This window comes from Trichosurus vulpecula, chromosome 3 (genome assembly GCF_011100635.1).
Source record: "Trichosurus vulpecula isolate mTriVul1 chromosome 3, mTriVul1.pri, whole genome shotgun sequence".
Taxonomy (NCBI): Eukaryota; Metazoa; Chordata; class Mammalia; order Diprotodontia; family Phalangeridae; genus Trichosurus; species Trichosurus vulpecula.
Genome location: NC_050575.1, coordinates 211,127,742 through 211,138,819, shown reverse-complemented (window position 1 = coordinate 211,138,819; position 11,078 = coordinate 211,127,742). Strand labels below are relative to the sequence as shown.

Here is an 11,078-nt window from a genome sequence, read left to right as displayed (position 1 = left end):
ATGGCGTGAAATGCATAGTGCTACGCTGAGCTGTATTTGGGTTTAGGGCCAGGTTAGGAAAATTGCATAGGATTGGAGCTTGGAGAGTGCTGGGGTTTATAGTATTCTAGCCAGATTTGGTGATGCTATGAAGGTCAGGGAAAGAGCTCTCATACGGACAGGGCCAGAGTTTAGCAGTGGCATTCATGGTGCTTATATGAGCAGGGTTAAGATCAGGACTGGGGTTAGAGGTCCCCTTCTTCAGTGTGTGCAGTAGACTGGGGCAGCAGAAGACACATGCACAAGGTGGGCACCTGGAGACAGAAGAAGCAAGTACCATATTAAGATGAAACCACTAAAGTAAGCATACAGAAAATACCCTTTATTACTTACTTGTAATCAAGATACAATAAAGTTATATACTGTTTTCACTAATTATTTGCCTCAGCCCCTTTTCTTCTCTTCTCCTTAAATACTATTGCTCTTCAGTTTATGCATTTTGTGCCTCTTCATATTCATCCTTTTTTTGGTTCAGATTGTGGAAAGAATGTTCAGTTCCATCTATGGAATTTGGAATACAAATATTTCTTTAAATGACCTGCAATTCCTGTCTTAGCCTAATACTTAATACCACTATACTGCAGTTACTCCTGATCACCACTAGAAGGCGATGAGGCAGAAATTGAAGACCATTTTTAGATTAAACTGATCAAATCAGTCGACAAACATTTAATTCGAAAAACAAAACCTGGTTATCTTTTGAGGGAATATCATAAAGTATATCTCCTAACCCACTTTCATCTATGACTTATTTTAGGCTCGCCTTCTAACTCAGCAAAGACCCCAGACAGGATAAGTGTCATACTCAAATTATCAATGAAGGACATATCTAGGCAGCCCCGGACCCCATTCAGCAGCTCATCCTGACCATCCATATGAGTTACTGACATTCCTTTCCCCCCCATCCCCTGCCTTCCCCTTTTCCACATTCAAGGCTCAGTAATCAAATCAACAATACCACCTTGCTTTTGGAAAGGGTATGTTCATGGAGTGTCCTATAGATCAACACAACATCTCCTCGACTCCCCAAACCAAAGCACCCTTCTCAGACGACCAGTTCTTTGTATGTGTTGTCTCTTAGAAGTCCCTTGAAGGCAGAGACTATATCACTATTTGTATTGTCTCTCCAGTGCTTGGCGTACAGTAAGCACTTTATAAATGCTTTTTCATTCACTCAAATTACATGCACCTTGAGAAAGCAACAGATTCCATACCCTGATTACCCTTCAATACGATCCAATCCCAGACCTCATTCTCCTAACTCTAGGGGACCCAGGTTCAGAGATCCCTCTCATTCCAGACCTTCCCACCCCCACTCTTGGCCCAGATCTCACCCTGGCCACTTTCCTTTGGCCTCACCTGTCCTTGGAGGTTGTTTCTGCATATCTGTGTCTGGATATTGTGTATGTAGATCACTGCTAGGCATAAAATACTCATATTCTGGCGGTAGATTCATCCCACAGCAAAAGCAGCAGCAGCAACAGCAGCAGCAACAAGAAAGAAGTGAACACAAGAGGACCAGGCACTGGGGGATTGGGGAGAATGGTTGGAGTCCAAGTTAAGTCTCTAGTGTCTGTGCTCCCCCACCCCTAAATTCCCTAATGCTGACAGCAATAGGGCAACATGCCCAGTGTAGAGGCATCTCTGTTGCTCGAATACTGGAGGGACTTTGAAGGAATGCATACCTTGAACCACCACTTGGTCAGAATGAAATAGATTTTGGTAGCTTCTGGGCCATATCTGTTAGCCATATATAAGCCCATGGCACCGTACATATTGTAGATCTGGCGCTGATCGGGATCAGCAAGTATCGAATGGGCTGCATTGATCTCTTTGAACCGCTCTGCTGCATTAGGGTCTTCTGGATTCTTGTCTGGGTGGTACTTCAGTGCCAATTTCCTACCAGTCATTGCCCATGAGGGAGGGCATAAAGAGGAGCAAGAAGCCCATATTGGATAGGGGAAAGGAAGATGGATGGATTACATGGGGTAGAGATAGCATGGGAGAAATCTATACATTTTGAGATGCAGTAACAAGGACAAAGCAGGAAAAACTCTTCTTCCACATTGACAAGTGGATTCTGCCTTCCCCTAGTCTCAATGGGAGGGTCAGGTAATTTGAAAATGGTGGGATGGTAAGTGGGGTTTATGGTCTAAGGTTTGGGGATACAAGTGTCAAAGGCTTGATGGAGAAGCTTAAGTTCAGACCTGTAGGCTCTCCTGATCTCTTCAGGTTTTGCTCCCCGAGGCAGTTCCAGCACTTGGTAAAGGTTTTCTCCAGCTTCCGACAGCTTATACCTTTCTCCCATTCTCTGGGTCCAGAGAGCAAGGAGGCAGATGTAAGAATTTTACACAGGAGTTGAAGCCATGGGGGAAACAAAACTTGCCTGCATATCCAGCAGGCAGAGAGTATTATGCTCTCCACTGTGTACACTAGACTGTACCTTTCAAAGGGAGCTGATACTGCATAGATCTCTTGCCACTAGGGAACCAAAGGAAGTGCAGGGTGGGGTAAGGGCAAAATGCTATGAAATGAGTGTGACCTAGACCAAGGGGCAGGATCTTATCCAAATGTTTTGTCTGTCTGGAATTCCTAAGAAACTGAGATAAAGCCTCTAGGATTTCATCACCCACACTACTAGTCTTGAATGGTGGAACGAGCCATATTTGACTGAATAAGATAGGTTAGAAATGGGGAAGACCTCTGATTACCCTGGAAATACAATTCAGACCCAAACCCTAAGCCACCCAAGAGTTCTTCAGGACAATAAGCCATGTCTCCTAGGGTCTGAGGTCCAAGGGCATTGCTTACCCCAATTCACCCTCAGTGGTCCGTCCTAGGCATCCCCTTCTGTCCCAGGGGAGCTCCCACCTAGGATGCTATGGCAGCTCAGTTATAGGAGACACGGCAGACAGCAGAGGACAAAGGGGAAGTTACTGAAGTTAGAATAAAAGCAAGATTTGTCAAAGGGAGGAAGAGAATAGTTCTAAGGGCAGAAGGGAGAGGACAAGCTGAGGAAGTAGAGAGAAGGCAGGATACCTTGAGTCAGTGTTGAAGTAAAGAGCTAAAATGGAGGTGTGGGGTTGCCTTGAATTGGAATGGAAGGAAGAATAAATCAGAGCTAGGCGGAGATGGAACTGGGGATACCTTGAGTCTGGAAATGGGCACTGGGACACTTTAAGCAGGGCTTAGGAGAGCTGTATAGTACAGTACTCAGTACTAGAGATAGCACAGCACACAGAGGCAGGAGGAATGGAAGCCAGGGAAAGCCTTGCATGTTGCAGAAAGGAATGGATATAGGGGCTGAGGATAGATGAAGGAGGTGGGGGAAGACACCCTGGATCAGTGTTTAGGAAAATTCTGAGATGGGGGTAAAGAGGATTGAGGCTATGGGGGAATGACTTGGAGGAAACAGTGGGTCTGGCGGGCTGCTGGAGCCAAGCAGTGGGACAGTGAAGTGGGAAAGGTCACTTTGGGTTTGCATTGGAAAGAGTGGAGATAAGGTCTGAGAGTTCCATTTGATCAGTGTTAAGAGATTTATGTAGGAGACAGGATGAAAGGGGAACTGGGAACCAGGAGAAGGTAGATGGCTTTGGATAGGTAGAGGAAAGAGCAGGAATAGGGACTGGGAAGCAAGGCAACCTGGGTCACAGTTAGGAGGGACAGAGATGAGGGCTGGGAGGTAAGAAGACCAGGGCCTGACTTGGGGCTAGGCCACTCAGGCCAGGCAGGGGGCCAAATGCCAAGGTGCAAAGCTATCTGGGTGGGGGTTGGAGGGGAAAGGAGGGTCAGGGCTGCCCAAACCAAGGAGGAAGTGAGTGAATCAGGGTATCTGGGCCAGGCAGGGAGGAAGAGGCAATGTTTCCCAGGGCCAGAAAGTTGAGGAGGACTGTTCAGGGCAGGGAAGGGGCAAAGTGCTATCTGGGCCTGATGGGTGGTTTTCAAGGTGGTAGGAATGCCCAGGTCAGGTGGGAGGCTTGGGATGAGGGAAGGGTCAGTGATGTCCTGAACAGACAGGGGGCCTGGAGAGGCTGGTTTCCTGGCATGGCCAGGGGAAGGTTGGGGTCCCACTCTGGGTCAAGTAGGGACTCTGGCAGTGGGATCTGGGGCAGGCAGGGGCTCTGAGGATGGTCACTGAGACCAGGAACTGGGGTGGGTAGGGACTATGGGGGTATGGATGCTGGGGCAGGCAGAGCTTCTGGAAGTGGGCTCTGGAGCTGGCAGGGGCTCTAGAGATAAGCACTGAGAACAGGATAGACAAGGGCACGGGGCGGGGGGCAGACCCTTGCCCAGGCAGAGCCTCTAGGGTGCTCTGGAAGTGTTTACTGGGACCAGGCTCTGAGTGGGAATGAGCCCTTGGCAGTAATTGACTCTGGGGCAGGTAGGGACACTGAGGAAGGCAGAGGGTCAGAGAAATAGGAACTGGGGTGGGTCTTTGGGCAGGAAGAGGCACTGGGGCCCTGCTCTAGGGTGAGAAAGTGCTCTGGGGGTGAGCCATGGAGAAGCTAAAGGCTCTGGGATGGACAAGGACATTGGAGTGAGCAGGAACTCTGGAAATGAGCACTTGGGGTGCCCTAGGATGGGCAAAGCATCAGGGATCTTGCTCTCAGATGGGCCAACATTCTAGGGGTGGTCACTGAGTGCAGGTCCTGGGGCAGGTAGGGTCTCTGGGATGGGAGGGGGAATTGAGGAAGACAGAGCCTCTGGGGGATAGTCATTAGGACCAGGCTTTGGGATGGGCAGAAACCACAAAGGTGGGTTTTGGGGGGCATAGTCTGGGGTGAGCACTAGGAGTGAGCCCTGAGGCAAACATGTGGAAGTGGGAAAGCATAGGCCTAGAGACTTGGCACTAGAGGATGGCTCTTAGGAAGATAGAAGCACTGGGAGTTAGATTATGGGGCAGGTGGAAGGGGGAAGGCATGGGTCTGGGAGCTAGGCACTAGAGGATGGCTCTTAGGAAGGCAGGGACACTGGGAGGGGCTTTGGGGATGGGCACTGGGATCAGAGTCAGTGTGGGCAGTGGCTCTGGGGCTAGGTTCTGAGGGTGAGCTCTGTGACAGGCAAGGCATCTGGGGCAGATAGGGTCACCAGAGGTAGACCCTGGAGTGGGCAGAGGAATTAGCAAAGGCAGGAGTTCTTGGAGGTAGTTACTGGGATGAAGTTTTGAGACAGGCAGGGAGTGAGCACTAGGACAGGCAAGGCCTCTGGGACAATCAGGGACAGAGAGGGGCATTAGCGTTGGCTTTGGGAGAGGCAGAGACACTCGAGACAAGGCCTGGGGAGTGTAGGAATTCTGGCACGGACAAGGCCCAGCAGTCAGCACTATGACTAGACTCTGGGTTGGGCGAGGGCTGTGGAGGTGGGCACAGGGGTGGGCCATGGTATGAGCAGGCACTCTGAATGGGCATTCATGGGGGCAGAAGCTCTGGGGGTGGCCACTGGAAGATAGCCCTTGAGCAGGCAGGGTCACTGGAAGGGCTCTGGGAAAGGCAGGCGCTCTATGGGGTGGGAAGAAGGGATGGGCACTGGAGCAGGCAGGGACTCTGGGGCAGGCAGGAGCACTGGGGAAGTCAAGGTCCTGAGATCTGGCTTTGAGGTGGGCAAAGGTTCTGGGGAGGGTACTAGAGGAGGACTCTGAGGAAGGCAGTGGAACTAGGGAAGGCAGGTGGTCTGGGGGGTAGACAGTAGGACCAGACTCTGGGGTGGGCAGGGATTTTGGGGTGGGCTCTGGGCTTGGCAGAGCCTCTGGAGCTGAGTGTTGGGGTCAGGCCCTGGTGCATGCAGAGGCACTTGGGGTAAGCCTTGGGGCAGGCAAGACCTCATGGAGGCAGGATCGCTGGAGGTAGGTTCTGGGGCAGGCAAGGGGACTGGAGAAGGTGGAGAATCTGGGGGTGGGGGTGGTGATCACTGAAACCAGGTTTTGAGGTGGGCAATGATTCTAGGGGTAGGCACTGAGGTAGTCAAGAGATGAGCTATAGTTGACTCTGGGGTGAAGATGGGAGCTGGGGGTGGCTACTACAGGTGTACTGCAGCAGACAGGGTATTGTGGGGTGGATCCTGTGGCAAGCAGAGGCACTAGGTCCCAACTCTGGGGCAGGCAAGCATTTGGGGAGTGGTCCACTGGGATTATGCTCTGGAGCAGGCAGAGTCTTGGGATGGGCACCAGAGACAAGCCCTGAGGCAGACAAGGGGTCAGGAGAGGACATGGGCTTTGGGGCTAGGCACTAGTTGATGCCTCTTAGGAAAGTAGGGACATGGGGGGTCTGGTACAAGCAAGGACAATGGGTGTAGGTACTGGGGGTAGGCTTTGAAGGCAAGGGGCTCTCAGGCAGGAAAGACTCCTAGGGCCATCATGGAAATCAGAGAAGATAGGGGCTCTGGGGAGCAGATGGGCTAAGACTCTAGGGGTGAACACTAGGGTTGGGCTCCCATGCAGGCAAGGCTCACAGACAGTTGGGTACTAGGGATGGGTCGTAGATAGTACAAGGTCCTAGTGAGCCCACTGAGACCACGCTCTTGGGGGTGAGCACTGGGGAGTGGGAAGTGGCTAGGCAGAGGCACTGAGGCATGCAGGACATCTGAGGTGAGCACTGGGGAGGGCAGGGACACTGCAGTGGGCAAGGGCACTAGAAGCAAATTCTGAGACCAGACTGGGCATTGAAGTCTCTGGGGCTGAGCCCTGGAATCAGGCTTGGAAATGGGCAGGAGTTCTGGGGGTGGGCACTGGAGTTGGACCCTGAGACATGTATGGGGACTTGGATCATACTCTAGGGCAATTGGGGGTTCTGGAAGTGTGCGCTGGAGTCAGTCCCTAGCATATGTAGGGGCACTAGGAGCAGGTTCACAGGTGGATAGTGGCTCTAGAGGTAGGCAGGGGATCTGGGGGTGGTTATCAGAGCAAGTTTTGGGCTAAAGAATAAACCTAGGGGTGGGTACTATGGATGACCTCTACAGCGGACAGGGCCATCGTGGTTGGGCCCTAAGACAAGTTATGGCACTAGATCACAGCTCTGGGGCTGGCAAGCATTTGAGGGTGGTCACTGGGATCAGGTTTGGGACAGATAAGAGGGTCTGGGATCTGGAGCAGGCTCTAGGATTGGCAGGGAAATAAAGGGTGGGCTCAGAGCAGACAGGGGCACAGGGGATGAGGGGATAGGTACTGGAAAAAGCAGGGGCTCTGGAGTAAGCAAGGTCCTCGGTGGTAGACAAGACCAGGCTTTGGGGATGAGCTTTAGAGGTGGTCATTAGTAGGATAGGCAGGGGCACAACAGTGGGCACCGGAGAGGGTGAGGACACTGCAGTAGACAAGGGCACTAGGAACAAGGAGACTGGGACTGGGCTTTGTGGTGGTCAGGGGTTCTAGGGGTGGGCACTAGGGTCAGGCAAGGACAATGAAGTCATGCACTGAGGTTGGGCACTGGAGGCAGGCCCTGATGCAGGCAAGACCTCTGGGGCAGGCAGGGTCCTCAGAGATGGGCTGTGGGGTAGGCAGAGGAACTGAGAAAGTTAGAGGCTCTAGGGGGTAGTCATGAAAACCACATTTTGGGGAAAGCAATGGCTCTAGGAATAGATACTGGGGGGGATGGTTCTGAGATAGGCAGGGGATATGGGGGTAGGTATCACAGGTGGCCTCTGTGCAGCAGGCAAGGGCACTATGAGTGGGCTCTAAGGCAAGCAAGGACACTAGGTTCTGGCTCTGGGGCAGGCAGATTCCAGGAGTAGTCAGTGGGATCAGGCTTGTAGAGTAGGCAGGGTAATGAGAATAGGCAAAGGCTCTGGAGAGTTGTCACTAGGTCTAAGCTTTATGTTGGGCAGGGACTCTAGGGGTGGGTGCTGGACTGGGCTCTGGGGAAGCCAGATCCTCTGGAGGTATGTACTGGAGTCAGGCCCTGGGGCATGCAGGGACACTTGGGCAGACTCTGGGGGTAGGTTCTGGGGCAGATGACCTCTTGAATAGGCAGGGGCACTATGGGTAAGAAGACGCTCAGGAGAAATAGCTGAGATTAGACTTTGGGGGCAGACCCAGATCTGGGATGCAATCTCTGGGAGATTGACCCTGGGGAGGCCATGGGAACTGAAGAAGTCAAGGCCCTAGGTTTGGTCCCTGAACTAAGTTCTAGGGTGGGCAAAGTTTCTGGGGGTGGAAATTGTGGGTAGGCTCTTAGACCAGGATCTGGAGTGAACAAGGGTACTGGGGGGTGGCACTGAGACCAGACTCTGTCATGAGAAGGGCCTCCGGAAATAGGTACTGGCATCAAGGTTACGCGGAGGGCAATCTCTGGGCAGGCAAGGCCTCCAGAGGCAGGTGGGGTCACTGAAGGTGGTCAATGGGGCAGGCAGGTATTTGGGGCATTTACTGGGACCAGATTGTAGGTTGAGGAGCCCTAGGGATAGAAACTAGAGGTGAGGTCTGACAGAACTGGTTTCTGTGGCAGACAAGTGCTCTGGATCCCGGCTCTGGGGCAGACAGGTTCTCAGTGGGTGTTCACTGGGATCAGGCTCTAGAGCAGGCAGCTCCATTGGCAATGGGCCCTAAGACCAGGCTCTGTGCTGGGCAGGGATCCTAGGGGGGTGGGCTTTGGACAGGCAGAGGCACTGGGGAATGTTGGACTTTTAGGACCAGGCATGGGGTCTAGGGGTGAGCACTAGGGGAAAGGAGGGGAATGAGTGTGGCCACTGGGGAGGACAGGAGCTCTGAGACTGGCAGGAGCACTGGGAATGAACAGTGGGACTGGGTTCTTGGGTAGGCAGTAGATTTGGATGGTGGGCAATGGGAGCAGAATTTGGGGCAGGCAAAGCATCTGGGGGCAGGTTCTTGAACAATCAGTGTTCTGGGGTGTGTATTGGGGATGTCCCTGGGCCAAACAGGGAAACTAGGGAGTGCAGGGGCTTGGAAACCCATAGGGGCAACAAGAGTGGGTACTGAGACCAGTCTCCAGGCAGGGATCCTGGGAGTGGGCTCTGGGACAGGAAGGGGCCCTGGGGATGGGCACTGGGACTAGGCTCTGGGGTGGGAAGGGGTTCTAGGGGTGGACATTGCTAATTGGCTCTGAGGAGTTCTGTGGGTGTTGGAACAGGAAGGGCTTCTGGGATTGGACACAGGGCAGAGGCATTGGGAGTGGGCACTGGGGATGGTCTCTGGGGCAAGCAATGATTCTGAGGATGGGTACTTGTGGTTGGCAGAGATACTGGGAATGGGGGAGACAATCCTTGAGACAGGCAGGGGCACTGAGGCCTGCTGTGGTGGTGAGCAAGGGCTCTGGGGTTGGGAACTGAAGAGGATAGCGCCTCTGGGATAGGCAAGAATACTGGAGGTGAGCCCTGGGACCAGGTTCCATCATGAGCTGAGGTTCTGGGGGTGGTTATTAGAGGTGAGTCCTGGGGCAGGCAGGGGCTCTGCAATGGGCACTCGGAGAGCAAGGGTAGGAACTGGAATAAAGCTTTGGGGGTAGACACTGAGTAGGGTAGGGGCTCAGGGTAGGCAGGGGTATTGGGGCTAGGTACTGTGGGTGGGCCCTGAGGCAAATAGTGGCTCTGAGCATGGAGCTGGCTCTGGCAGGGGTACTTGAGGTGGGCAATGCTATCTGGCTCTGGATTGGGCAAGGGTTCTAAGGGTAGGGACTGGGAGGGGGAGGGGAAGGGGCTTGGGGCTTTGGGGCAGGCAGTTGCTCTGAGGATGGACATGAGTCCAACCTGAGGCAGGTGGGGCCTCTGGGGCAGACAGAGGTTCTAAGGGGGGGATATTACCAGACTCTGGGCTGGGCAGGGATTCTGAGGATGGGCCCTTGGGTAGTCATGGGTACTGAGGGGATGGGGTATCTAAGGCAGACAGGGGCTTTGGGTATGAGCAGTGGATCCAGGCCAGGGAGCAAGTAGGATTTCTAGGGCAGGCAAGGGTAGTTGGAAGGGCCTGGACTTACGGGTGAGCATTAAGAGAGAACCCTGGGATGGGCAGGCCTTTGGTGAGGGTACTCCAGGATAGGAAGAGGCACTGGGGCCCATCTCTGGGACCCTAAGGCTTCTGGGGATGTACAGTGGCATAGGGTAGTGGTTGGGGTAGACAGAGGCACTGGGAATAGGCACTAGAAGTCACCTCTAGCTCAGGCAGTGGCTCTGAGACTTGTGGCAGACTGTGGGCAGGGGCTTTGAGACAGGCAGGGGCATTGGGGAGAACAGGGATTCTGGGGATGGGTACTGGGGTTCTGTTTTTGGACAAGGCTCTGGGTTAGGAAGAAACTATGGGGGCACTGGAACCAGGCTCTGATGTAGGCTCTGATGTTTTAAGGGTGGAGGCTGGTCCTGGAACAATCAGGGGCATTTAGGTCAGGTTCTGGGACAGGCAAGGCCTCTGGAGGTGTACACTAGGGTCAGTCCCTGGGGCATGCAGGAGTACTAGGTATGGGCCCTGGGGTACACTGGACCTCTGTGGCAAGCAGAGGCACTGTGGACAAGTCCTACAGCAGGCAAGGGTGTTGGGCCCCAGCTGTGGGGCAGGCAAGCATTGGGGGGTGGTCACTGGGGTCAGGCTCTGGGGGTGGGAACCAGGGGTAGGCAGGGGTTCTAGGGGTTGATACTGGGAAGGACAGGGGCTTTGAGATGGTCACTGGGATCAGGCTATAGGGTGGATAAAGGCTCTTGGGGTGGGCACCTGGGGAGGGATCTGGAACAGGCAGAGGTACCATGGATGAGGTCTGGGGTAGGCAGGGGCTCTGAAGATGGGCACTGGGGGGGACCCCAGGGGTAGGTAAAGTTTCTGGAGCAGGCAGGATCACTGGAAGTGGACTCTGGGGCTGGCAAGGGAATGGAGGAAGTCAGGAGCCCAGGGAGAGGGGGTGATCACTGGGACAAGCCTTTGGGGTGGATAGGGGTTTTAGGGGTGAGTACTAGGGCTGAGCTCTGGGATAGGCTGAAATTCTGGGGTGGGAGTGGACTGAGACTAGGTTCTGATATGAACAGAAATTCTGGGAATGGGCTCTGGCAGGGCCACAAGAGTCAGGTTCTGGGGCAGGCAGGAACACTGCGGAGAGCAGGGTCTTTGG

At 53.7% G+C, this 11,078-nt stretch overlaps 1 protein-coding gene across 1 annotated transcript; it reads right to left on the bottom strand.

Annotated features, from left to right (window-relative positions):
* Positions 1-240: 240 nt before the first annotated feature.
* Positions 241-2,347, bottom strand: DNAJC5G (DnaJ heat shock protein family (Hsp40) member C5 gamma). The gene is made up of 4 exons (XM_036749917.1): positions 2,247-2,347; positions 1,725-1,938; positions 1,399-1,564; positions 241-293 (listed from the first exon to the last, which is right to left on the bottom strand). The coding sequence occupies exons 1-4, from the start codon at positions 2,345-2,347 to the stop codon at positions 241-243; spliced, it is 534 nt and encodes a 177-aa protein (XP_036605812.1).
* Between the last annotated feature and the right edge of the window lie 8,731 nt (positions 2,348-11,078).